This window comes from Tympanuchus pallidicinctus, unplaced genomic scaffold, assembly GCF_026119805.1.
Source record: "Tympanuchus pallidicinctus isolate F22 unplaced genomic scaffold, pur_lepc_1.0 scaffold2, whole genome shotgun sequence".
Lineage (NCBI taxonomy): Eukaryota > Metazoa > Chordata > Aves > Galliformes > Phasianidae > Tympanuchus > Tympanuchus pallidicinctus.
The window spans coordinates 22624799-22652340 of NW_026294721.1; the positions used below are offsets into that span (position 1 = coordinate 22624799).

At 35.6% G+C, this 27542-nt stretch overlaps 1 protein-coding gene across 1 annotated transcript in view; it reads right to left on the reverse strand.

Moving 5' to 3' along the window:
- Positions 1-4231: 4231 nt before the first annotated feature.
- The window catches only part of KCTD8 (potassium channel tetramerization domain containing 8), an 89981-nt gene continuing 66670 nt past the window's right edge, over positions 4232-27542 (reverse strand). The window contains exon 2 of the mRNA XM_052682517.1: positions 4232-5635. Coding sequence (XP_052538477.1) covers positions 5175-5635 — 461 coding nt within the window. The 3' untranslated portion in view covers positions 4232-5174. The remainder of the gene's footprint in view (positions 5636-27542) is intronic.

Here is a 27542-nt window from a genome sequence, read left to right on the forward strand (position 1 = left end):
GAAAGAGAGAAAGAGAGAGAAAGAGAGAAAAAGAGAGAAAGAGAGAGAGAGAGAGAGTGAGAAAGAAAGAAAGAAAGAAAGAAAGAAAGAAAGAAAGAAAGAAAGAAAGAAAGAAAGAAAGAAAGAAAGAAAGAGAAAGAAAGAAAGAAAGAGAGAAAGAAAGAAAGAAAGAAGAAAGAAAGAAAGAAAGAAAGAAAGAAAGAAAGAAAGAAAGAAAGAAAGAAAGAAAGAAAGAAAGAAAGAAAGAAAGAAAAAGGAGAGAAAAACAAAGGAAAGAAAAACAAAGGAGAGAAAGAAAGTGATTCCAACCAAACTTCAGGCCAGACATGAGTCTGCAATACAAAGAAAGTAAAAACGTGACCATAAAATAATGAATTTTATAAATGTGAACAACCTTTTATGGTGCAGGAATGAAATATTTTTTTTCTGCCTCTGCCCATCCATTACTAATCAAAACAAGAATTTGTGCATCTGTGGGTACTTATTTCCCAAAAGAGTATTGAACAATTGGAAAATGTTCAATGAAAGTAAGAAGACACGTTTAAAGAGATGGAATAAATCCCAGTGTCAGCAGAGATACTTGCCAGGGAAATTCTGGACAACTATTTGCATAATTTAGTGACTGGTCATAAAAATAAGAGCCAAAATTTCTTTCTATTTAGGGACCAGGAGGACATTCTGGATCAGCATCATAAAACCTGTGAAAAAGCAACATTTTCTTCTGCAAAGACTAGGCTTAGTTCCGTGAAATGGTGAAACCAGGCTTTACTTGGGGAAGGGAATCCAGAGGCTTCACATCTCTCCCTGCCTGGAGAGAGAAGCATCACAGGCTGCATTCCACATCCACAACAGCATGCAGGATTATTTTTAAAACTGTCTTCTTAAAAACCCATTTCCCTGTGCAAGGTCTCCAGGGCAGACTGCATGGCAATTTTTTCACCACTCAGCAGTCATCTCAGTTGCTGTTGTCAGAAGCTTACGAATGTAATTTAAATCAAAGGTAGGTATAAATCAAAATAATTCAGGACCAATGTGCCAGTGACTGTACTGTACTGCATTGAATCTTATACTACAGTCAACAGATAAATAACATCAAATGAAATTCAAAATTCACCTAAATAGGAACAAAAACAGAAGGAAAAAAAAAAAAGCATTTTGGCCACTGATTGATGGTTCCTACACTTCATCCTAGGCCAAACTAGCAATCTAGTAGGGATGAGAAATATTCCATAGGTGTGGCCTGCCATCAAAATTTACATTTACTATTCTCAATATACATTTATGAAGTAAACAGCCTCTCAGAATTTTAGCATGAGATGCTGGGCACATTATGAATTGATCAATATTAAATTAATGAATTGCATGCATGATAAGCAGATAGTAGATAAAGTGATGGCATTTCAGAATTAAATGTTGCTTCAGAATCTAGAAAGATTATTTATTACCTACTGTGACCTCCCTTATTTTTATGTTAATTTAATTTTCTTCCTGTTACTGTCCTTTATTATTGGGTGAATTCTTGCTAAGAATTACAAAGTATTTAAATCAAAATGCTTACTACGTTCATTATTAGAACTTCATCCAATATACGTATGAAAGATTACACAGTCTAGTATCTCAAAACCAAACTCATTAAGTATTACTACACTCCTTCTATCTGTAATAGGATAAAGCAACATTTTAAATAAGCATGGGATTTTCTTTGGGAACCTCAATACAGAACGAACACTGATGTGTGGGAGCAGGTCCAAAGAAGGGCAGCAAGGCTTGTGAAGGGCTTGGAGAATATGTCCTACATATACAGAGGAGCAACTGAAGGAACTGGGGATGTATAGTCTGGGGAAGGGGAGGCTGAGGGAAAACCTTACTGCTCTCTTCCAATATCTGAAAGGTGCTTACAGCAAGACCACGGTTGGTCTCTTCTCACTGGTGACAGGATAAGGGGAAATGGCCTTAAGTAGCACCAGAGTATGTTTAGGTTGGATATCAGGGAAAACTTCTTTACTGAAAGGGTTGTTAAGCACTGGAATAGGCTCCCCAGGGAGGTGGTTGAGTCACCTGGATGTGTTTAAAAACAATTTGGATGTGGTGCTCAGGGACGTGATTTAGCAGAGGGTTGTTAGGGTAGTATGGCTAGATTGCAGTTGGACTTGAAGATCTTTAAGCTCTTTTCCAACCTGAACAATTTTATGATTCTATGATTTTTAAAAGGCAATACAACAAGAAACTGAGATATTCCCTCTACCTCTGTCATGTTTATTATTGCTTCTCACTCTCTTTCCCTTTCTTTTCTATCTGAGGAAAAGAGAATGGCCCAGCAAAAACTGGAGAACTTATCAGGAGAAAAATTTCAAACGCTTATTCTCTTACATATATTATATGTATATTATATACAGTCTCACTGTACTCAATTTGTTCTTTTCCCCATTTTACAGAATATGGTGTATGTAATTGAGGGATGCTAGGGTGCCAGGCTCAAAAAAGATAGGACCACAGTCAGTGCTATATTTCTGTTCTGGGCACCATCTGCATTCTATTTTCTCAGCATCCACAGTGCATCACTGTGAGGTCAGCTTCAAAGATGGATGAATGTGCCAGTGCAGCAGAGATCTCCATCTTCTGCTTTGGAGCTGCACACAAAGATATGGTCCCATGGAACAATTGTCTTCAGTGCAAATAGTGCTGATCCCGCAGGATTAACCAGCAGTCCCAATTCAGATGATCAAGAGCTTGCCTCTGAGAAGGCAGATACCCACCACAGCCTACAGTAGATGGTGTACCTCCACAAAGAGACATACTGCATGAGTAGTAGCTCTTATCTGCTTTGTACAACATGAACTTGGATTATCTCAGCTGCAGTACCAACACAAGGCATGTATGTATGTATGGTAAACTGAATGTTGACAGTATTGGACTCCTTATGTGTGGATAACGCATTTTTTTATTGCTTCATTTAATGATCAGACAGCACTAAAAAAATGTAGAGTGATGCCCCTCATTTAACCTTCCAGTTTGTGCTAGGTCAAACTAGCAGTCTAGGAGGGATTTCTCATCCCCACTAGAAATGAGAAATGTTATGCCAGCAATGCTTAAGGTTCTTCAAACCAGCAACATTCCCTGGTGTGCTCAGTTTCCCTCACCACTTTCTCATACAAAATTTGCTGTAGTCCCTTTCAAATTTGGTTATGTGACTTCAAGTAAAGAATACATAATTTCCTAAATAAAAGTAATTGTAAGAAAGTCCATAGGAAAACAATGGAGAAAAGAGAGAAGCAGAGTAAAAAAATATGAAATGGGATGAAAATTACTTCTAGGTAACAGTGCCTGGAAAAAATAAAACTATTTGATGGCCTGCAATATATGAGCTGAAGTAAAGTGTGAATGCTATTTTTATAGCCACACCAGTGGTGTCATCCTGCTAAAAGCTAAAGACTTCTTGAGAATTTCTGAGCACTCCCAAGCATCTTGGTTCACTTGTAGAGTGAACCTAACATTGCCCTCTTGTTACGAAGTATACTAAATTGAGTCTTCCACCTCCAGAAGGAAGTGTAATTTTGAATATCTTTACTGGAACCGTAAAGACAGCATTAGAAAGTCAAATGATTTTGCACAAGCACAATTTTTAAAGGTGGACACAAAATGACATCAAACTGAATTCTGAAGTACACTTCAAATTAATTTCGAATCATATGCTTAGTGATACTATTATGAACACTAGTGATTTCTGTCAAAACACTTTTGCTCATCTGATATTTTTCATAGATTTTTATTTCAGTAGATAAACTGAAAAATCAAATCCAATTCTTGTAAATTTAGATTGGTAGAAGAAAAGTTCAGAAATAATTATTCATAATTAATTAGCCCACCTTTTTTTCACACATTTTAAAGGTACCAACTCAACTGCATGTACCACTATTCCCCATCTGTTCAGTTAGGACAATAATAATGTAAAAATAGGCAAATATAACATCCATCATGGCCTAAATTAATTTTTATAGTGAGTAAACATGAGCAATAATAATTTTTTTTTTTTTTGCAGATACTGATTAGAATAGAATAGACTAGACTAGACTAGTTGTGTTTGTGAAAATGCTTAGTTTTTAGGTCATATCCTCTCTGCTTCCTAGCATATCACTCTTCCTTCTGGAGAGTCTGCATGGTGATTGCAATTAAATAGCACTACACTAAACATTGTTCACTCACTCCTGAAAAATATACTTTTTTGGTTCACTTTGTTGTTTTTTTTTTTCCAGCAAAGTGGTATGAAAACATTAACAAAAAATAACAATTGACAAGAGATAGGAGATACCAACAGCCAAGAAAATCTACTAGATGGTTCTTTCAATAAATACATCAAGGTCTCTTTTATTTTTCTCCAGTTTTAGCAACTAACATAACAGAAACTTTCAGACCATCAAACCAGTTTTCAAAATCTGCCATAAGTTTGAATTTCACAGAAATAATCCTGACAAGCACTAATAGATGAATGTTGTTGGTGCAATAATAAAACAGTATAAGGCATATTTACACCATCCTTACGTACAGAACATTTTACACACAGAGAAATCACAGACCCAGAACAAAGCAAATTTAATCCCTTAGACATTTTACGCTTATAGACTTGGAGTCAAACAATTCTCCAAGCAACAGACAACTCTTGTTCTTGTGTGATTTATTTGTAACATTGTGCTCATGCAAAATAGGTATTTGCTTTATTGCGTTGACATTGAAAAAATATTGGGATTTAGTTCTGAAACCAGTTCGATCAAATTTTCAACCCTGTTTCTCTTCATCCATAGCAAGTCTGAGCCATTCATATTTGTGACATAAAACGAGGCATTAACTGATGATTGAGATTTTTATTTGATAAGTTCCAAAATGATCATGAAGCTCAAATGACTACAGTTTGAGAACCATCTTTCTTCACCATGCACATTCTTCTTTGCTATCATGAGGTGGTTTAGATGAGACACTTCTTGTATTTTTAAGTTCCTATCTTTTTATATATATATTTTAAAGAAACGATGTACTATCCAACATCCACTGTTCACAAAAAGAAATAAGCAGCAGGAATAGCTCTGGTGGCAGCACTGGCTGGAAGAAGGACATAAGTAAGTTAGTAGCAACTTAATAAACAACAAATGTCCAGAAATATGTCACGAAAGAGCTGAGTACTATAACCCATATTTCTGTAAGAGTTCAGACTGCCAAGGACGTTTGCGCTCTGGGAAGTAATCTGGAATGTGGATTTTTTTAAAATCTTGGATGCATTTTCTCATTTCTTCTTCAACGCTCAGCTTCTCGCATACCTTCTTTTTGGAAAGATTTGTTTCTCTGGACTTGCTAATGAGAGTTTGAAATAGTTCACTGTTCCTGCGTTTGTCTGGTTGTGGCATCCACTGCACAGGAGCCTTCTTAGATGGACGATCCAAAGTTAGAGTGTTTGGCTGGTGGGCTGTGGATTGTTGAGTGCCAGAGGCATTTTCTTGAGGAGTGCTTGCATCTGAGTGGCTGTCGCAGCTCGAAGTGGATAATTCGTTACAGGAAGTCCCACTTTCACTTCCCTTGTCCAAGACTTTGTCGTGCTTCCTCTCCTCATGGTCTTGTTTGGGGGAAACAGTTCTCTGTGGGGGCCCTATTGCAAAACAGGAAAGAATGAGTATTAAACAAGTACTGGTTTACACACAGAAAAACTGATTAGTTAGCATTTAGAAAAACATGACATGGAGTCTTGGCTGGGATAAAATGGTGGTGGCATTTTGCTTGAGTAAAAAGAACTATACTAGATTGGTGCACATCTTGAAAGTCTGCTCCTACACATAAGTTCAGCTGACAATGTTCTCACACCTAAAAATGTCTTAGGCAAGAATTAATTTACTGCTTGATTAAGAATTCAGGTAATGAAATGTACATAATCCTTACAGATTATCTGCACCACAAATCCCTGCAGGCAAGTTTAAATGAGCTATTTTGCCATTACACTCCAACAAGCTTATTATGAGAAATCAGATTTTGTAGTATTAGGAAAATACTGCCATACAAACTGCAACTTTCTTTTTCTTAAATAAAAATATTCCAAAGGCATCAATATTTTTTTGGAAACTCTAATTTACATTCTCACAACAGTTGACTGACAGCATGCCTGCAGATATCAACTCTAAGAAGCCCCAGCCTGCAAAAGAGTATTAATCCTGAAATAACAGAGATTGTTCTCTACTGACAGTCTTTAAGGTGTTTTTTTGTTCTTTTTCTTCTCTTTTTTTTAATTTTTATCGTATAGTTAGAGATTTCACTGCACTTCTTACTGTCAGTTGTTATCCTAGCCTTGCTTCAGTGCAAGTTCATGATTCAGTAGTACATCTCTTACTGCATAAGCTGGCAAGAAAAAGAAGGCTATGAAGTTATCAGCAAGAACCACTCTGCAGCAGCAGAGAGAGCGATCTGGTGGCCTATCAATAGGAACCGCTCAGAGCTTTGTGCAATTGAAAGTGGGATCAAGGCTGTATTAGCACCAGATATTATTTTTGCTTTGAAGTCCTAAACAGAATATGAAAGTGAAGAATTAGGTGGTTGTCGCTAAATCTTTACAAGCATTTGCAGTTCCAAAACCGTATTTTAAAAATTCAGCTGTGAAATGATGCTATGCTGACATCACATGAATGTTGTGATCTCAGTTCAGGACAATATCTAAAGCTCGCAGGAATATCTACAGAGCTTAACACGCTTTGGATCAGACGAAAGAGAAAACTGTCAAGTTGTTTAAACATCAAAATGAAAATGAAGAGTGGGATTTCAGTGGCAGTTGTGTGTCTGCTAGGATTTCTGAAAGAGTCCAAACAGTTTTAAGTATCTAAATGTCTTATCAACCTTGCAGTTGACATCCTTACAGTTTACCCAAGAATCACCAGTGTCAGTTACTGTCTTTGCCTGGACCAAATCTACAGGTATGACAATCCACTCCTAGGACAAAGTTGAAGGAGATTTTAGAGTCACTTGCTATTGTTTTTCAGAATTACAAACTAGTAAGACAATTTAAATTATAAAGAATGCAGGAGCAATAGGAACACTCTAGTGTTTTTGATGGTGCAGGTCTATGATTCAAAGAAGACTGCAGTATTTTATATGAGACACGGGAGAAAACAAAACAAAGTAAAACACAAAAGCAGATAAAAATAATGTAACAACTACAGCACTCAGCAATCCCCTTTTCTTTTGTTTTGAACAGCATCCCACAATACTATATCACGTTTCTGTAGTCCACCTAGAGAAACTCATGAATAATCAAGATCAAAAGATGAGAGACATTATCCATCAGGGCTTGACTTACATTATTCTGAGTGGAAATCACAAGTGATTTTCTACTTCTTTGTATTCGCTCCAAATACTTAGTGCATAGCTGCATAATTTCCCTCCTCCTTCCCTTCCAGAAATACGTTCCCCTTCTTAAATAGATTTACATGCCTGCTTTCTTTTATTATATCTGGCATTTCATTTCATACCTCAATACTATTGCGTGAATACGCTAAGGCTTAGAGTCAGCTGACATTATGGAATTACTCTGGCTGTACAGCATGTGATTACAAAACCAAGCAATTAATCACACAATGATTTCAATATTGTTACTCTGATTTTCAATAACGTAATTAACACCAGTGTCTAGCTTACAATCAGAGCTTCTTCAAATGTAACAACATACTCTATGACTAAGAAATTAGTTTACTGCTAACTACACTCTGTATTCTCTCCAACTCTCTCTCCCCTTTCCCCCCCCCCTTTTTTTTTTTTTGTAACTTCATGATTGATGTCTAGTTCCTGTATTTATAATTACTTCCTCATTGTTCCTGCTTACTTCTCCAGGACTCAAGCCTGCAGTGTTGTAAGGTTCTAGCTCAGAAAGACATTGAAATATACATACATACCTTCAAGAATATGAAAAATTCCATTTCCTGCTACAAGATAATTCAAGCCCTTGACATTAGCAGGCATTTAAATGCTTTTTTTGATCAGAGCCCTAAGGTTCAATGCCTTTCAGCACTGAGCTCTCTATGCTTCACTGAATTGCCTAAATTCACAATGAATTTAATCCATGCAAAGGTTTTTCTCACACCTTTCCTTTTAAAAATTAACAACTACTCCCTCAGAAAGAATTCTTTGTATGCTTCTGTACTTCTTTCTCAGTAGTGTGTTATTAAAGGGGTGACAGTTCTGCTGGAGGAGAGTTTTTTTTCTCATATTTTCCGCCTACTGAAAACCAAAAAGAATTTATAAATACACAACAAAGGATCCTTAGAAGGCATGTGTTTTATTTTCAGAATTAGGGATCATCAGACAAATTCCCATATCTCTCTAATTCAGAAAGCATCTACTTATTGTCCTCATTTGTGGCTGGAACAGTATGGTGGGATGCTGGCTCCACCATACCTCCCCCGTCCTTCAAGTTTATCATTAGAAACGTTCAAAAAGACCAATTAAACCTACTTATTTTCCAGGAGTGTATAAAAACTCAAAGTATATTTACTCCACTATGCATGCAACTCTAAAAAGCTTTGTACTGATTTCCAGCTTTCACCCTTTCCTGCCTCTCCCTCTCCTGCCCTTTTTAGAATCTCTTACTTCTGCTGGTTCTCCAGTTTAGAGAACTGAAAGATATAGCATTATGCAAATGCCTCTTGAGCACTGACAGGCACAAGGCATCAGCCACTTAGCTAGGAAGCCTGTTCCAGCATTTGATCACCCCTGTGGTAAGGAAATATCCAAGCCTCCCCTAGCGCAGCTTTGCGACTTTCTGTCATTTTGTATTGTTGGTTCCCAAGACCTGAGCCTGGTACCTCCCTTTGTTTTCCCTCCTCAGAGAGCTGCAGAGAGCAGTGGAGTCACCACTCAGCCTTATCTTCTCCAGACTAGGCAGGCTAAGTGTCCTCAGCCTGTCCTCACAGGAGAGACTTTGTCACCAGCTTTTGTGCCCTCCGCTTTGTGCTCTCATGGATCTTAACATCCTTGTTATATTGTAGAGCCCAGAACTGCACACAATATTGAAGTGAGATTGCACTAAAACTAAATAATAGCAAGAGAATAACCTCTCCGACCAGCCAGCTAAACTGTGCTTGATGCACCGCAAAATGCAGCTTGTCTGCCCTCTTGGTTGCCAGGGCACAATCCTGACTCACACTGAGCTGCTGTCACTATCATCCCCAGGTCCCTTTGTGCTGAGCTGCCACTCGTCTCCTGGCCTCTGTCTGTGTCTGCCATTATTCCATCCCATGTACAGTACCCTGCATTTTCCTTTGTTGAACATCATTCTGTTGCTTATTGTACAATGCTCCAATCTACCTAAATCCATCTGAAAGATCTCTCATCCCTCCAGAGAGTCAACAGCATCTCCCAATTAGGTATCATACTCCTCCAGTATTCAGATCATTGATAAAAACGTTGAACAGGACTGGCACTAGAACTGAGCCTGGGGAAAAACTTCTAGTGATCAGCCACCAGCAGTTGTAGCCACTACAATCCTATGACTCCATGACTTTATGTTTCTATGATTTTAAGACACTTTGAACTCTGCCATTCAACTACTTCATTATCCACCATACTGTGAACCAGTTTATCTCACAGTTGGATAATTTGTCCAGAAGGATAATCTGAAGGCCAGTACCAAAATTCAGAAAGGCTATAGTGGAATTCAGTGTTGTACATAACCCTGTAAATACCCCGGACTGAATTCTTCTTCTACTTATTACATTATATTGAGTGAATATGACATGCATTCCATTGTGTTTTATGCTTTATTTTATGAATCTAAGTAAAATTAGTTAATAAATTATCATAGAAAAAATACTAATTAAATCTTACATTGTGATGGATTCACTAACCTTGCACATCTAGATTAAGCTTTTTTAATTACTTTCCACCAGCATTCAGAATATTAGACTAAACTGAAAGCTTACAGAGAAGTCACCTGTGAAATCTAATGAGAGGTTATGTCTACTATGGGAACATTTTCATTACCAGACAGTTGAGTATTTAGCATCATACTTAAACAGTAAGGAATTATGTTTCATGTCTAATTTCACTTGGATTTTATTTTCAAAAAAGATTTTTTTTAGAGTTATAACAAGGTAGTTCTATAAACCCAACATTTTCTGTGACATCTTAATGATGTTTCCCTTGTTAGGATAAAATCCTGTTCACAAAACCCAGGTCATTCCTTGAGACCAGCATAGGATTTAGCTAGCCTCTCACCACCAGAGCTGTAAGTTAAAATTAGGAACTGTAACTTCTGTGCTATATCATCTCTGTATGAGCTTTATGACAGATAAGCTTACGAGAGGACAGCTGCACTCTGTCCTCTTTGTACACAGCAAAATAAAGCCATGTATTAAATAAAGCTGGCCAGAAAAAAAATAAGTAATTTACTTTGTGTTTTTTGTTGGTGAGAAACTATATAGTTTCTCAAGAAAAATTCTGTAGCTATTGTAGGTCCTGCAATTTATACCTAATTTACTCCTGTTGGTAGAAAGAGGAGAAAGGCAGACATACAAGCACCACTGAATTGCAGTTGTGAGACTACTGTTCAGGTCTACACAGCAGTTAAAGTGGTACTCAGTCACAGAAGCACAGCACAGCTGAAGCCAGCAGGGACCTCTGGGTCACTCTGGCTCAGCCCAGCTCCTGTAGGAACACCAGAGCAGGTGCCCAGGCCTAATGCCAGGTGGCTTCTGAAGATTTCCAAGGAGGAGACACCTCAGCCCCTGGGCAGCCACTGCCAGTACTCTGTCATCCATCCAGTACTTATCTCACATCTTGCCTACAAATTAATTTTATCTATTGTTACCATCCCAAGCAAACAGTACTACTAAATAACCATTTAATGTGAGAAATATCCAAATGCCCTTGACAAATAACACTCTTGACTAAAAACTTCAGTATCCAAATTTCAGTGGAGCAAAACTTTGTGAGTCTATGGAGATACGTGCTTGGCTGTATAGCTTCAGATCACTTAAGGCAGTAAACAAATAAATAAATAAACAAAAATTCAGTTTTCAGTTTGGTCTTTGTCTGGAACTAAGTTGTAAGCCACTTTTTGGTTAAAGGCCTGATCCAAAAAAATACTTGGTATAAAATAGTGAAGTATTCTTCAAAAGGAAGGTTGAAACTCAGATTTTCCTATTTTCATCCTCCTTTCAGATGAGTGACTAATTACCATGGTAGCCAAATGCTTATACTTTTATTTACTTTGATCTAGCTGAGACTTGGCTTTAGTCAATGCAAAGCAGAAGAGCTTCAATGAACTGAAAAGAATGTTTCCTTCACCTGCAATTACTCCAGAGCTTTCAGGGTAATGTCCTCAGTTGGAAAAAGTGAGTTAACTTCCTTCAAACACAAGAGAGAATTAGTATCTGTAAGGCTTTGATTTATTAATACTTGAAGTCCTGAACTCTTGTGTTAAAGGCCAGCACTGTTGACAGACCAACTTTAGTCCTTAGAGCAGAATCTAAACTTTATGTGACCTAAAAAATCCAGTCAAGTCAGCTAGCAGATGAAACTGCCACAGAAAAATCTTGCAAATCTCAGCAGGGATTCATAACATGAAAGTAGCACTTGAGTTACTCACATTTTATTGAAACAGATTTGTAAATATGACCTATGTCCTGGCAAAGTTTCAAGTTCCTATCTGCAGGGCATTGGTTTGGCTTCATAAACAAGCATGAATCTTGTTCCAAAAGTGCATCCATTTAAGTAAAAAAAAAATTTTAGATTAAAATGTTGACCTCATTCAAGACAGAGGCAACATAATCTGCGACCTTAAACTACAAATGATTGATTGCAAAAGAAAGTGTGTTCTTTGTAGTGTGAACACAGAAAATCAATCAAAGATCTTAGAAGGAAAGAAATTTAATGGTGAAAGTACAAGGGATGAAAATATGCTGTCTTTTAGGTCCCAAATATTCGTGCAGGAGCACGTGAAAACATTATGCTCTAAAGAAAATCTCAACATAGAAGCATCATCTTTGGTAGAATGGAGAATCTATAAAATAGAGTGTTTGGTGAGTCTCTGCAGGAAACCAAAGAAATTAGGAGAAATAAAAAAAAATAATAATGATTTCATGGCTATTTGATGAAGGCAAAATATATTCCATGAGTATTTTGCTACAAAATTCAGTTTTTCCCATAATATTTCCTGTTCTCTATTGCCAGGCTCAGGAGTCATCTCACATAGTTCGATTTCAATACAAAATTTCAAAGTGGAAACCATCCATGAAATCTTGTTAATGTCTAGAATCATTAAAATTTTTAGGACTGTTTACATGTTTGAATACATGGATGCTTCAATAGCAAGAATATGAGTGTGATTGCACATCTGATGAATCTTTTATTTAAAAACCCTTACCTGCCATGGGAAGTTTAATAAGCGGTGCGTAGAAACTAGCTGTCCTGGGCATAGCTCCCAGAGGAGAAATTACTCTTTAATAGTGTTAAGCTTGGTGGTGTGTGAATGGTTATGTGGTACTTGAAGGGAATGAACCAATTCATCTTTCAAATTAGGACCACATGCCTGAAAGTGATAAGTGTTGTCTCAGAAGAAGAAAATGAACACAACATAATTTTTTTTTTTTTTTTCAGTCACATTTACTACCATCTGATGATAAACTAACTTCTAGAAAAGGTACAGTAAAATGAGTAAAATAAATCAAGAAGGATTTTTTTGTTTTGTTTACTTCCAGTTAGGCTGTATTTTAAATATCAACATCATTCACAGTATAAAAAGATTAACTTACATAGTGGAAACTATTTTTGTTATTTGGAATGACTGAAGATAAGCAACAAACTCCCCTGTGCCCAACTTGAATTCATTAGATAATTCACCCTAATCTTGTTTTGCACAGACAGCAAAACCATACTCTTTCTATTTATTAGTTTTCAGAGTAGTTTTTGTTGTAGGCAGAACAGTATTTCCATAAAGGAGTCAGTGATATTCTGACAATTTGTTGCATTCTAGTACAATCAATGAATAGACCACCAATTTGTTTTTATGTATCTTAATCTGAAAACTGTGAAGTTGTTCTGAGAAATGCCTTTTGACAGACCCATATCTGAAATGCATACATTTTCAGATTATTTTGGTACTTCAAGAAAAAATAAAAAAGAAATGCATTGGTATATGTGACAAATGAGAAATACTTTCATAAAAATCAAGTGTCTTCCTGCAACAGGAAAATCTGATTGCATTTCAGTAATATCTCAGCAACTTCTGGTATACATCCTTATTATTCATTTTCAAACTGTCAAGTTAGTTTGTGCCCAGCTCCGTGTGCCAATATTGTCTGCTCCCTTTTTGACTGGTTATTTTTCTGTGGCTAGCAAAGTTAAGAGCTAAAATCTTTAGTTCTGTCAATGAGAAATGTTAATTTGTTTTCACAATGATGCAATATCATTTAAAGAAATGATATTAATTTCCTTAAAGAAACAGCTCCTTAAAGAATAGTTTTTGAAGGAACAGTTCCCCTATCTAGTGCTGAGAGGAAGCTGTAAATATCCATCACTGGACAGTAACCCTTGACACAGACCCCACACTTCAGGTCCCACTTGAAAGCTAAACGGAAAAGTGCCTTCTCAATTCTTTCGACACCAAAATAGTGGTCACTTCCAGAGAATCTCAATTTCAAAGATTCAGATGCCTTCAAGTTGTTCTGTCTTAACTATTTTCTTGAAATCATCTCTACCACAGCACTGAATTACAAGAAAAAAAATAAAACTACTAAAAAGTACAATGTCTTTATGCAGGCAGAAGTGACAAGAAAAGACAGTCACTGCATCTTTGCATGGCAGAAACAAACCTCATATTCTTCTGCCCCCGAGGATTCACAGGACATACTAAAAATTACTGCTCAACCTACGGGTTTAGTGACTCATTATTCTCTTTCCTATTTTATATCCTCAGACTGTATTCAGAGAAAACAGCTGTGGTGCTAGGGAAGGACAGTGACTTTTAGATCCCTTTGCTTTCCTTGAATCTCTGAGGTTGTCAGGTATCATCACTGACATTCCTCACTCTTTCTTCTAAGAGCCTATTTATGGATGATCAGGAATTTCAGTATGTCATTTACTGCATTATTAGCTGCTGCCTTCTGATTTGTAAATATTTGTATTACTTGGACATTCGCTCAGCTGTGAAATATTCTTCTAGCCACTGACTGTGTTTGGTAAAGTCCTAATTAGGGTTTTAGTCAACGTATATGTGAATCACTTTCCACTAAGTTAAGCCACACTCTTCTTCCTAAATTAGATTTAAGCTCTCAGGTGTCCAGTGTGGCTCCTTACATGGCCACACAAGTGCTTGTGCCAGAACAAAAGACATCAGAGGGACAGGAACAAACACAAGGCAAGAGATTGAACTTTTCAGCAGCATCTTATGGAAACTTGAATCTGTAACGTTTGCTGATTTTTTTTTTTATTATTTTTTTTTTTTGTGGCACATACCTACAGCAAATATACTGACATGTCCTCATCAAAATATAGATTACTTTCAACAGCAGTATGAGTATTTTATATCATAAAAAAATACCATCCCAAATAAGATTTACAAAGACAAACTCATTTCAATGAGATTTCAGGGATTCTGTCACTGCTCCTCCCTTAGAAGCTCAAACATGATTTCAAAACTGAAAGAGAGGGATTATGACAACTATCTCAAGAATCTTTGTCATAACATTTGCTTTTAGTAAGTTCATTCACAACTCTTATGCTGCTAAGCGCTCTTCTCTTTGTGAAGAATATCGTGAGCAACAGAAAAAAAGAATAAAAAGGAGACATTCAGTTGTCACCTTTCTGGCTCACTTCCTGATTCAATTTCAGATACTAAACCAATTTTTTTCCTCCTTAATTTTAATTCCAGTTTGTTTGGTATCATCTAATATTTCTTTGCTTTAACAGCTACTTTAGATAAAATGTGTAATCTTCACTTCTTCCTTCCAGTTCTTTCAATTTTACAGATTTCTTTCCTACTGGCATACAAAGTAAATTAATTTTAATGTGAATTTACAGAATACGTCCAAAGCATGTCAGCAGAAAGTTGCTGAAATACCATGTGCTGGCTTCAGAAGAAGTGTCTTTTTAAGGAATTATTTTAGACACAACAAATTTCGGCAGGCTAATATGATACTAATTATAGCATTTTAGGCAATGCACAAATACGAAACAATGAGAGATAAACCCTTGAATTAAGTCCCTATTTTAATTTTGATTATTGGCAATTAGCAGATTAACAAACAGAATAAGAGTTCCTAGTGAATTTTTCCTAAAAATTCAAGAAGTAAGAGAGCAGCAACTCAGAATACAGACAGACTATATTTGTATAGCTTTATGTCTTTCCTTGCTGGTTCCTGGATAATGAAAATGTGTCAGTCTTCAAGAATTCTAAGAAAAAACCAGAAATATTTGCTGAAAGTTTTTCCTAATGGCCATAAACAAGATCCTTTTCACTTCTGTGTACAAACTTTGAAATATAATTCATAAATTTTATCATTGAGGTCAGGTATATGGAAAATTTAGTAAAATACTACAAAATGAATGGGTTGTTGCATTCTAAACTATGTGAAAGACATGCTCATAATAATACATTACCTTTAGATCTAAATTCTAAGATCAGCCTTACGGAACATTCATAGCATTCACTGTAATAACTACAGAAAATATGAAGACATGGTGAAAACCAATCTAATTTATATACTATATGTTTAAGCAAAATAAAAGTTACTGAATAACGAATTCACCCCACATATATCTCTTCAAAAACCAAAAGAGCATAAATGATTTGTATCTAAAAATATTCTATTCCATACTTCTACAACTAAAATATTATGACTATGCTATATAAACCCACAAACAGATACAAACAAAGAAGGAAGGCTGAATTCCTTAAATTAATTAACCCCAAGAAACACTGAAACTTCAGAGATTACAAGAGCAGTGCAGTAAAGACAGTGTGAGATTCTTAGCAGAAATTTTGAGTATTTGCGGAAGAGCAAACTACATTTGAAACAACATACAAAAACGTTTAAGGAGCAGAAGTACACCAATCGTATTTAAAAATTCAAAACATATCCCTAACATCAACATTTGAAACATTACAAAACTTTCTTCTTGAATGATATTTGAAGATAAAAGTACATTATATATGTACAAACAAATATTATCATCTAATCCTATACAAGTAATAGAAACAAAGGCCCAGAAAGGATTTACCACAATAAAGGTGGCTGTGATTATTAATATTTTTTTCTCCTTGCAGAATATGTATTCCAGTAATGTGCTACATTGCACACGATGTAATTGGACTGCATCAGCATTAATTAATTGATGACCTTTGCCACCAAACAGTTAAAAATCTAAGAATAAGAGGAGAAACAACAGATGGGGAGATACAGACAGATGGGAAACTACCAAAAAATGTAGTATTGGTCAGCACGATGGCCTGCTTGTCTCAGATCTCCAGCTGTCTAATCTTTTGTCAAGACTTACATGAGCAGCATAGAAGCAGAGAGTTTTAAAGAGGGTTTTGAAGGAGAACAACGAGAAAGCTGCTCAGACTTAAGTGGTATCTTCTCCATCAGATAAGCAAAATCAGAGATAATATGAACGTGAGCAGTAGATAAAGTCACCAATGTCTGGTTGGAGCTAAGAATAATACATAATATTTGGGGTGAGGTGAGGATAGTGAATCAAAGGCCTGCATGAGGACAAGTGGCCCGCATTTGGCATGAAATGGAGAGACAGAAACTGAGAAACAAGGCTCAAAGAATGAAACTACAAAAACGATATTTTTATTAACAATATGAAGCAGATGCTCAGGAAGGAGATAAGTTTTGTTTTTCACAGTTAGGCATTTGAAGATTGGATAGAAAAAATGGAAAATAAAAACCCTTTCTTAAAAATATGATTTACTAATTAATATTTCTAAGAAAGTCTATGTAAGACTAAAAATCCATTTTGTTGTTAATGTACATAGTTATTATTATACACAGTTATATACACAATTGCCCTTGAGCAGTTTTCATTCTAGCACAAGAATCTGCTTTTTTTAATGCATCTGAATGTCATCTGGATATACCATTTGCCAGAAGTTATATATTCATTGTTGAAAATACTAGTTACCAGAAGACTTCTGTGTGTCCTTGGTCAAGCAACTTGACCTATGCCTATGGGCATAGGTTTATGCCTATGGGGCAGGCTGGTCCTGGTTAGCTTTTCTATCCTTTCTTCAATGCTCCCTATAATACTTTCTTATGACTTTTATAGCTCTTAGTAATGAACACTTCCCATCTTATTGCAGCACCCAAACAAGGGACGAATGACACCAGAGCTGTTCTGGGCAGATTTGTAAGGTTTGTCCTGCTGATACTATATAGCTTTCTGATTCTTACTAGCTTATGCATGCAATATAACATATACTTTATAAGCAGAGAGATTTTGCCTGCAAAATCTATTTATTAATTCTCTCATCAGAAAAAAATGCTGCAAGGTGCTTTTAATAGTGTCCAATAATTGCATTTACATGTGACATTTCCAGTCCTGACACTGATTTCTACCTCAAAGGAAGCTAAGATTAGGAAGAGTAGTAAGAAGTAATCTACCTCCTACTTCCGAGGTTTCAGATGCCTTATCAGGAAACACAATAAGTATACATAATTGAGATATTTAATCACACTTTTGTAATGAATAAATTATGCCCAGCTCAGAATGAAAAGAGTCTATTTAAACTCTTTCTTTGTTGAAATATTAACTAGGTTTGAAAAGATTTTAAATAAAAATGCTAAATAATAAAACATGGACTGATTTTCTTCTATCCCACAAATTGAATATAACATGAGTCCAAAAGATTGTCACTTCTTACATTATTGTTACATTTTGGGTTTTTATGTAGCATACCAAATCTTGAGAGATTTACAAAATTTGTCTTAGCAGTACTGAAATATAAGTTTTATTAGACAATATATAATTTAGCCCTAATAGAGGCAACACAAACAAAAAAACCTTTAAGAAATAATAACATGAGAATTTCAGAGGAAAAGTACACATTCATTTCTACATTTTACAGTAATCCCACATTCCAGCAAATTATCTGAAGAGTGCTACAGTTAACAACACAGAGGTCTTATTAGCTTCACAAGGAAGCCAAAAGAACAAGAGCTTGAAAGGAAAAATATATTAAAAGTAATTTTGGGAGACTGAACAGTACTACTGAAAAATTTTTACATCAAATTTCATTTGCCAAACAAATCGGAGCAGTTTTCATTTTAACGTGAAATCTACCTTATAGTAAAAATACTTCACAGATAATTATAACCTCAGTCTGACCATCACTAACTGTTCTGTCTTAATATGACCAATATAAGATATGAAAACACTTCTTTCTTCTAATAACCATAAAGCTGGGGAATACTTACTCTTTTAAAGTATCTATCATGTAACAGATGGCAGCAGAGGGGCACTCTGACAAAATGGCAGCTGACATGGAAGAGTGGATGAAGCAAGGATGTGTCAATGAATTCCTTCATGTGAAAAAAACTGCACACAGTGACAGTGGGTCACCTTCCTGGTACAGATTTTTATGAGTGTGGTACGCAGGTTCTTGTTGCTCACTGGTGATAATACATAGCCAATGGTGGTGACTACATCAAAAAACAGTTTTGTAGCTGAGAATTTTCTGTATCCAGTAGTATTATTGAGCTCTTTGTAGCTACTGTAGTCTCAATAGAAATAAATAGGAGGCATTACTTTTGGAGTGGTCTATGTATGATGGAAAAGAGTAGATTTCTGTTTTCTTTTCCTCAAGGTGTTATTCACTTTTTCTCTCATTTTATGATAAATTTTGTCATTTTAGCAAGGAGGATGCTTGCGGATGCTTGTCCTTTTTTGTATATATAATGTAAAAGAAGAAAAAAGTAATCCATATAAACTAAAAATAAATAAATTTATTAAATTAGATTCCAAATCTTTGGAAATTATTTGTTTGCTTTTTGCTTATTTGTTTATAAGAATAAATTTAGTTAAATTTGCATGCTTCAAATGTTTGAGCTTCTAAATTTTAATAGAAAAAAATATTTTAGTAGACTTTTCTGAGCACCAGCAATACCACAAATCTATTCTCCACTTTCTATATTTCCATATGTCTGTAACATAATTAAATTGCTAGATCCACAGATTATTCTCTTATAATATATTTCTTAAGCAATCTAAAGTCTTTATATGAAAGACTAAAAAGAAGTACAAAGAATATGGATAATTTTAACATATATTAGAAAAAGAATATCTATGGATTATGCAGAATCCATAGATAATACTTCCCGTATTTTCCATAGATAATGAAGACATGGAACTTAAAATACAGGTGCATGAATGCATTGATACTAATGGCAAGGCATTATATAACATAATATACAATATGGCACTTTTTCTCAAAAAATGGAGGCAGACAGTTATTTTACATATATTCTTTGCCTCTAACCACTATTGCTGCACTCAGTAATATTAATTTCAGTTCTGGCACATCCATATGCATAATCTGACAGTGTGGATCAGATCCTGATTCAAGTTGCACTGCTCTGAATCCAGCTTTACTTGAAAACTGCTGAAGAAGGAGCTGAGGTCAGGCTTTAAACAGAATATGAATTAGGTTCAGTGAGCAGTTCTGATTTATTCTCATGCCTCAACCTGAATATATGCAGGAGATCCACAGTCCTGTATTCATAAATGTTATAGTTGGACCTGAAAGAACATCGCACCCTATGAAACATCTGTTTCCAAAAACTCATAAATGCTTTCACAGTCATCATTAAACAGCATTGCCAGGATTGAAACCAATGTATTGCTCCTGCAGTTCATTTTTTATCGTTTGCTTATTTTGATATATTTTTAAAGCATAGCTCCTAGGAAAGGATTCATCATTTTTTGATGATTATTTTCTGCCTTGTGGAACAATCTCAGCAGGCAGTCCAGGCACACAGACATGGGAAGCTAAAAGCCTGGAAAATGGAAAACTGCTATAGATCACAAGTGCATCCAATAACGAAGCAATAGCTGAGTCAGGTTTTTAGGGTTGATGTTTTTGAACTTGTCTGAATTTATGAATGTATGCCTAAACCTTATGGTTTGGGTTTTTTTTTGTTTTTAAATATGAATTTCCCTTTTTCCCTAACTGGAACATAGCTTAGAGATATTTAAAAAATAATCGTTTGATGGAAAACTGTCATGTAAGCAATTGACAATTCAGTCATGTTTTCCTCCCTCATATTTCTTTGATAAAGACTTCAAGTATATTTAGAGTTTCAGTTTAGCCAAAGTACTTAGAAAAATGTTTGACTGTGAAATGAACGAGTGAAAGACTCTTGGAAATGGTAAATGATAGTGCATGGTTGATAAGGTACTATATGGTGCTTCGCACCAGCAGAATCCCTAACCCTTGCCTGAGTTTTTACAAAGTAGACACAGGTGAGAGCCCTCTTTTTCAGAATGAAAATAAAGCTCTTGCTTGCATCAAGGAACACCCTGAGAATGGGCTCAATTTATAGAGAAGCAAATATTGCCTGATATGACAATTTCAGACATAAGAAATAGCGATAGTCACAGAATGGGAGTTGTCAGCATTAAACTAAACCCCCTCTGTGAGCAGCATGTCTTTTCAGGATTAACAATTTATGAAGTTAATGCAAATCTAAGTATGCAGCTGTCCTTTTTTATATTTAATAACCAAAAAGAAAGCATCACCAAGTGAAGGGGGAAAAAGCTGCTTCTCAGCTGGGTCTGCACAGAAAACAGTGGCTGCGTTTTTTTCTGGGATGTAGAATGGTACTAATTTTGTCATGCGGCTTAAACGTATAAAGAAAAATTTTAATCCATTTTCCCTTTGTTTTATTATTAAAATGTTCTTTGAATGAACTTTTTAAAATTGATCATAAGATAGATATGACTTTGTCATGGTGTGGTATAAACAAGCATTGCTACTCTAAATATTCCAGTATTCCATTGAGTTTTCTTACTGTTTTACACAATAATTGATATACATAATGCCTATCTTTCCATGGTCATTTAAGCATGAAAAATCCTGAAGAGTCTTTCAAAATTATAAACACAAAGGAAAACCTTTCAGTGTTCAAATTCAGCAGTCTGTGTGTTTTTGTAATAAGTGTATTTCTGTTCACTATGGGTTTGGCGGTGGGTGCACAATAAATACTTCAATAAGAATAGAATCTGCAGCTGCATTAAAAGTTTAATTCTGAGCTATAAATATTTTAAGACATCAGCACAACTTCTCACCCTTTTGAAGAGTTTTGTGGAACTTTTATACCAACGATGTGCAAAAAGCCAGACAAGAAGAAGACTGATCCACAAACACAAAAGTGGCTACAGCTTTGACTAAATGGGAGGTGAAGATGCACTGCAAATTGAATTGTCGAGCTAGAGAAAAGTGACAAGTGGTTTCCCCTAGGAATCATTCTTGAGAGGAAAGTCTCATTTAATATTAGTAGTAATGACCTCTGTGCAATAGCATGCTGCTAAAATATGTTGTTGACACAAAGCTGTAAGATGTGGCCATTAAAAGGGAAGTTCAGGACATACTGGAGAAGTGAAGAGATGCTGTAGGCCAAAATGATAAAATCAGGATCAAGATTCTGAATGTTATTAATTTATTCCTTAAGCATCTAAGCTGGGAAAAAAAGGAGAATAACTGGTTATGATAATTGATCACAGTACCTCTGAACAAAGTAATGTAGATATTTAAAGAATGAGATGTATGCAATTCCTCAGCAAGACAAGTAAGCACTCCTAGAAAAAATACTGAGCAGCTCTATGAGGAAAAGGTAAGTCCTGACCCAGAAGTTAGCATTTAATTACAGCTTTCCAAACTCATGAAAGACAGTTTCAAACCAAAAGAACTGTAGGAAGAGCTACCATCTTTTTTCCCTTTCTTTCTTGTTTTTGTTCTTTTTAATTTTTTTGTTCCAGAAATGACAGAGTTGGTACAAAGTAAGTTGATTTTAATCATTTATGAATACCGTAGCTTTTAAACAAGCAAAACAAGAAGTTTTTTTTTGAAGTTTGATACATTTATGATCAGGGTTATGTATTAATGCCTGTGATAGCACAGGAACAAATCCAATAAAATGGTAATTGTTTTCCAGCCGTATCTACAATGAGCCATCCAGATGAGCTACAGCTCTGGAGTGAATTTGCTAAGTGATTTTCCTTATTGATACTTCTCAAAGGCTCTTATTAAATGACAAAAATGAAAAAAAGAAAAAATGAACTAGTTTCCTTAAATTGTTTGTTATAAGCTGCCAGATTTTTTTCTGAGAATTGTACATTCTGCAACTTTACAGACCTTTTCCCTTCCAAGTGACCCAGTGAATGCACCAGGTGGAAGCAATCCTTCCTTCCTTTTCTTAGCCCGTATAAAAGATTGCAGAATACGAGCTTAAGGAAAAACAAGTTCAACACTTGCTGTCATGACTCCGTGCCCAAAATGAAACCAGCCAGCTATACACAACATTTTTATATAACTCCTGCACCTTGATCAGAAAAGCAAGCAAACAAAACATACCACCTTATAAGAGTTTCTGAGATTTTGCTTTGTAGTTCCCAGTAACTCACATATTACAGTGTGATACTGAGAACACAGGAATTTTGGCCAATCTTTGGGTCTGAGACCTTTAGCCATCCCCAGGAAGGCTATAAAATACTTTGAAGCAAGAGGAGAATAAGAAAAACAGAAGAGTAGAAAAAAAAATGTATTACAGTTCAGAGTTCCTACTGATGCAAGATAGAAGATGAGACTGCATTAGAAATGCTGCTGGATTTGACCAACTTTGTTTATCTATTTAAAGCAAAACTTGACTCCCTTGATCATTTGATAACAGATGTCTGTCTTATCAGCTCAATTTGAGTGTAATGATTGTGGGTCTACTACTCAGTGAAACCGTTACCATAATTGCTAAATATGTACCAATATATGCTGTTGATTTCCTAAGATTTCATCACCTCAGTTGCTGTCAGTCTCAGCACTCTCAGCACTATGTTTCCTTCTCCCACATTCTCTTTAATTTCCTTAGCATAGGGCACGTAGTGGAACACAATGCTTGTGCTGCTATCTCTGCTGCTGTAACTTCCACATCCAATGAAACGTGAGATAAGTAGTTAAGCCATTGTGAGAATAACATACATTATGACACAGGTTTCTTTATTATAAAAAGCTATGCAGAAATGCTGTTTTTAACATAAAAATAGCTTCACTTCATCACAAAAGTCTGCATAAGACCAGTTAAAAGTCTGGTAAAAATCATATTCCTGGGTCATTAATACTACAAGTTCATAAACAAGTATGAAAATATTTGTTCTAATTCAATAATGCAACTAATCCGATGCTATGTTAATAACCTGTACATTTCCCCAGTGCATCTGTAGCAAATACCAATTACTCTGAAAACAACAGTCAACTATGCCTCTTCCTGAGGCAAAGTGAAACATACACCTATCCTTTGAAGATCTCAGTAGCAACTGAGTGTAATACAACGATACAACGTTCACTACCGACTGGTACTAAATATATGCTCATGGGAGACAAATTTTGGAAGTTTCTTCCATGTTCATCCTGAAAACCCAACAATTCTATGATTCCAAGGGGGAAATTTAGACTTTTCAGTCCCTCTAGAAGACGAAGTGTTGCCACAGCATCACTGTGTATGTGTACTTACACACTTATCTATTCTTCTTAGGATATTTATAGGGCAGATACCACCATGCATCAGCTCAAGCAGTCATGAACAGGGATAAAATTTAAGGGCAGTATAAAATTAACAAGGACAGACATACTCTGGTGAATCTTACAAAAGAGGGACAGAAGATACTAAGGTTAGTATCATCTGTTCTCTGTGCACCTCTGAAGAGGGTATGGATCCCTGAAACAATAGGAAAAAAATCAAGGTAGCTGAGCAAGCACATTGATTACAGCCCAATAGACAAATTTATTAATTAAAAAAATTATATATAAAGTGTTGTTCTAAAGGAATAAACACTAATGAAAATCTTTCTTGCTTGGTTCCATCATCATACATTCCTTATATCGCTGAAATTCCATGCATTTTTAATGTAACCAATAGTTACAGCCTGCTAACTTCTGTTTCATATTTTTACACTCTTTTGTTGAATTATTCTGTAGTCCACATTCTGTAGTAAATAAATCCCCAAACTGATATGTAGCAAATACTTCATACTCATAATGGAACATTTTCAGATGACTTCATATATTCTGCAATTTCACAATTAACACTTACTGAAAGTCAAGAAAAATATGGACAGGTAGAGCACCTTAGTAATTAGCATCACATTGTGTGCAAAAACCATCCACAAGAATGCAAGATATTGTATATTATACAAAGAGATTGAAAGAATAAGATTGCAAAGAATATTTATTATGACTAGCACCTTGAATTTAAATATTAGATAGTGTCTATATAAAATAGTCTATATGCTCTTGACACCAATGCTATTATGGTTGTTTGTTACAGGAATCTATCTGGACTTACATTTATTTTTCAGTTCTGTATGTTGCCCAGTCTGACTTTAACTACTCTGAACAGACATTTAAGTGTTTATTTATTTATTTTACAGCATGACCTTATTAATGAAATACACTGCAGTCCTTGGATCATAGCATAAGTCTGAATTGTGCAAAGGAAAGCCCTGCAGATAAACACTATTAAATATAGGAGAATTCAGCTAATGACCAAAGATTGTCCAGAATGTATAATTGCAAGAAGTTTTCTTTGGACAATTATACCAAATGCCAACAAGATATTTCCAAGCAATAACCCTGCCCAATAACCTAACCCCAGTCATCCCCAAAACTCCAATAAATAAACTAATTCTAGCCTGAAAAAAGGTTACACTGAAAGTAATGCCACCTTCTAATTTCTGTGGAAACTACAGCTGATACAAAGAACAAAATAAGACCCTATGATAGATCAAATTCTCAGCTGCAGAACACTATCTTTCAATGTAGTCACCCCCCATTAGCTATGCATTTTCACTGGCAATGAATAAGCACCTGCATGCAGTGCTCATAAAAATCTGCATGGCCGTCCAGCATGTGACTTGTCTTTCATTATTCCATCACCACTGCTGAAATGTACCATCCAGCACCTCACTGTGCTCACTTCCACTGTTTAGCATCCATAAATATTCAGCAAACATCAGTGAATGTCAGTGGGTGCCACTTTCTCCTTGTGGAGAAAAATCAGTGACATACCTTTGCTTCATTCACTCTTCCATGTTAAGTGCAATTATTTCAGAGTGCCCCTCCACTGCCATCTGTCACACAGCAACAAAATGTAATGGCATATTGGTGGGAAGATTCCACCCCTACCTCCACAGCACCATACCATCTGCCTCTGACATTGCGGACCAACATAATAAAATAGAAGACATTACTTTTGAAGATTAGCTTCTCAACTTAAAGGCACTATTTTGGAAAAAGAGAACATAAGTGGATAAAAAAAAAAAGCGTATATGAGATGCCTTCCAGGTATATAAGTGTATGTCTTAATGTGCTGGATGCCTCCTATATGTAAAGCTTTTTTTTTTTTTTATCCCCCCAAACAAAAACCTCAACATCTTAATTGAAAAGAAGTATGTAGAAAAACTAAGGAAGAAGCATTTCCTAATCCTATAAGGTAAAGTGATAAAAAGCCAGCTATAAGTATAATGAGATAAGGAATACAGTCTAATTGGTGATAAAATGTCAATATTCCAATAGATACATACCAGCAGTCCATTAGATTTAATTAGGTTTCCTCAGCAAGCAATAAATCAAGCAAAAGACAAACTGGAAACAAAATCAGCTAACTGATGTGAAACACTCATGGGCTGGTTCACCAAAACTAATCTCTGGACAAATTAAGGACCAGTACAGACATGTTAAGCTGAGGATTTGAAAAAAAGACCAATGTCTAATATTAGTACAGGATTAAGAGATTACACATGAAGATCTAAAGGCACCATTGATCTGCTCAGGTTTTAATTATGATCTCATTTATTGATATTGTAAATAAGAGTTAGGAAAGATTTGAATGAAGTGAAGCATTAGACTGGAAAACCAGGCTGCTTACACACAGCCAGGTTATAGAAACTGTTAATAAGTAGTGTGCAGTAAGAAGATGATGCAGCTTCATCCTGTGTTCAGAAGGGATCAATACGCCTGCCTCTGTACACATTAGATTAAAACCTACAGTTCACAGGGCATGAAAGGAAAATGAAATGCAAATGACTCAGAGGCCTCATTTGCAGAATTAGGGCAGAAGATTGCGAAGTGCAACATGAACTGATTGAACACAAAAAACAAGAAAGCAGAGGATATGCAACTATGAAATAATCAAAGCACTCTTTCTTGGATTTTGCTAAACAGTGAAAATCCAATAGGACATAATTCATCTGTCTAAATTCAAATTACTTTTAGATTGAGATCAAGGATGGGATTTTATGTTTCCATGACTCTTTATGAAAAGATGTCTGAAAAAGATGTGACATTTTAAAAAGCTTTCATTGGGGACATAAGCAAGAAAAAGAAGTGGAGGTTTCGTGCTAAAATTTGGTAGAAGCCAGAGCATGACAGGAGTAAGAGAATATAAGAAAACACTTTCAGACCAAGTGCAAAAACAACTTAAAACATTTTTTCCCAAGTTTATCTAAATAGTTGAGCTTCTACTTTATTTAAAATGTATCTGATAAAAATGGGAAAATGGGATAGAACTGACAAAGTTCAATTTCCCACAAGTTAGACATGCTCTAGTCATGTGCAAAGCGCAGTAAATAATTCTCATTTATTCAGAAGTGATGCTCTGACAGTTTGCATTAAGTACTGAGACAGGTATTCAGGCTGCACAGCATGAATAGGATGGAGAATTTTCTGGATTTGCTTGTGTGTTTTTTTTTTTTGTTGTTTTTTTTTTTGGGGGGGGCATCCTGGTAAAATTCTATATTCTTTTAAATTCCTGGTCTTAATCTACCCTCTGGGAAATTATGGGAGGAAGAAAGAGATAGGAAGTTAGAAGTAAAGTCTGACAAATGTTTGTTGCATATAATTATTACTTTGAGCTTGCTTTCTTTTAACTATACATTAATATTCTATGAAATTATCTCAGCAGTAAAAATGCTAACTGGAACAGCGATTTGCAGTGAATAATGGAGAATAGCAGCAGAAAATAAGCTTTCAATTTGTAATCCTGTAAACTCTCAATTTGTCTCTCTCTGTGGGAGATTGCCTTAATGTAGTATCAAAAATATTTAAAATTGAAAGTTAATAACCCATCTGTCAGCACAGTAAAAATAAGTTGAATATTGGCCTTTTCAATAGTTGAGCTCGACATCTGCATAAGATTGATTAAGGAAGAGAAATTCTGTACTTTTAAAATAATTCTGCTTTTAAAATAATTACCTACTCTTCTTCTGTACCCCACACCTCTCTCTGTCAAACAGCACTGTGATTTCCTCTG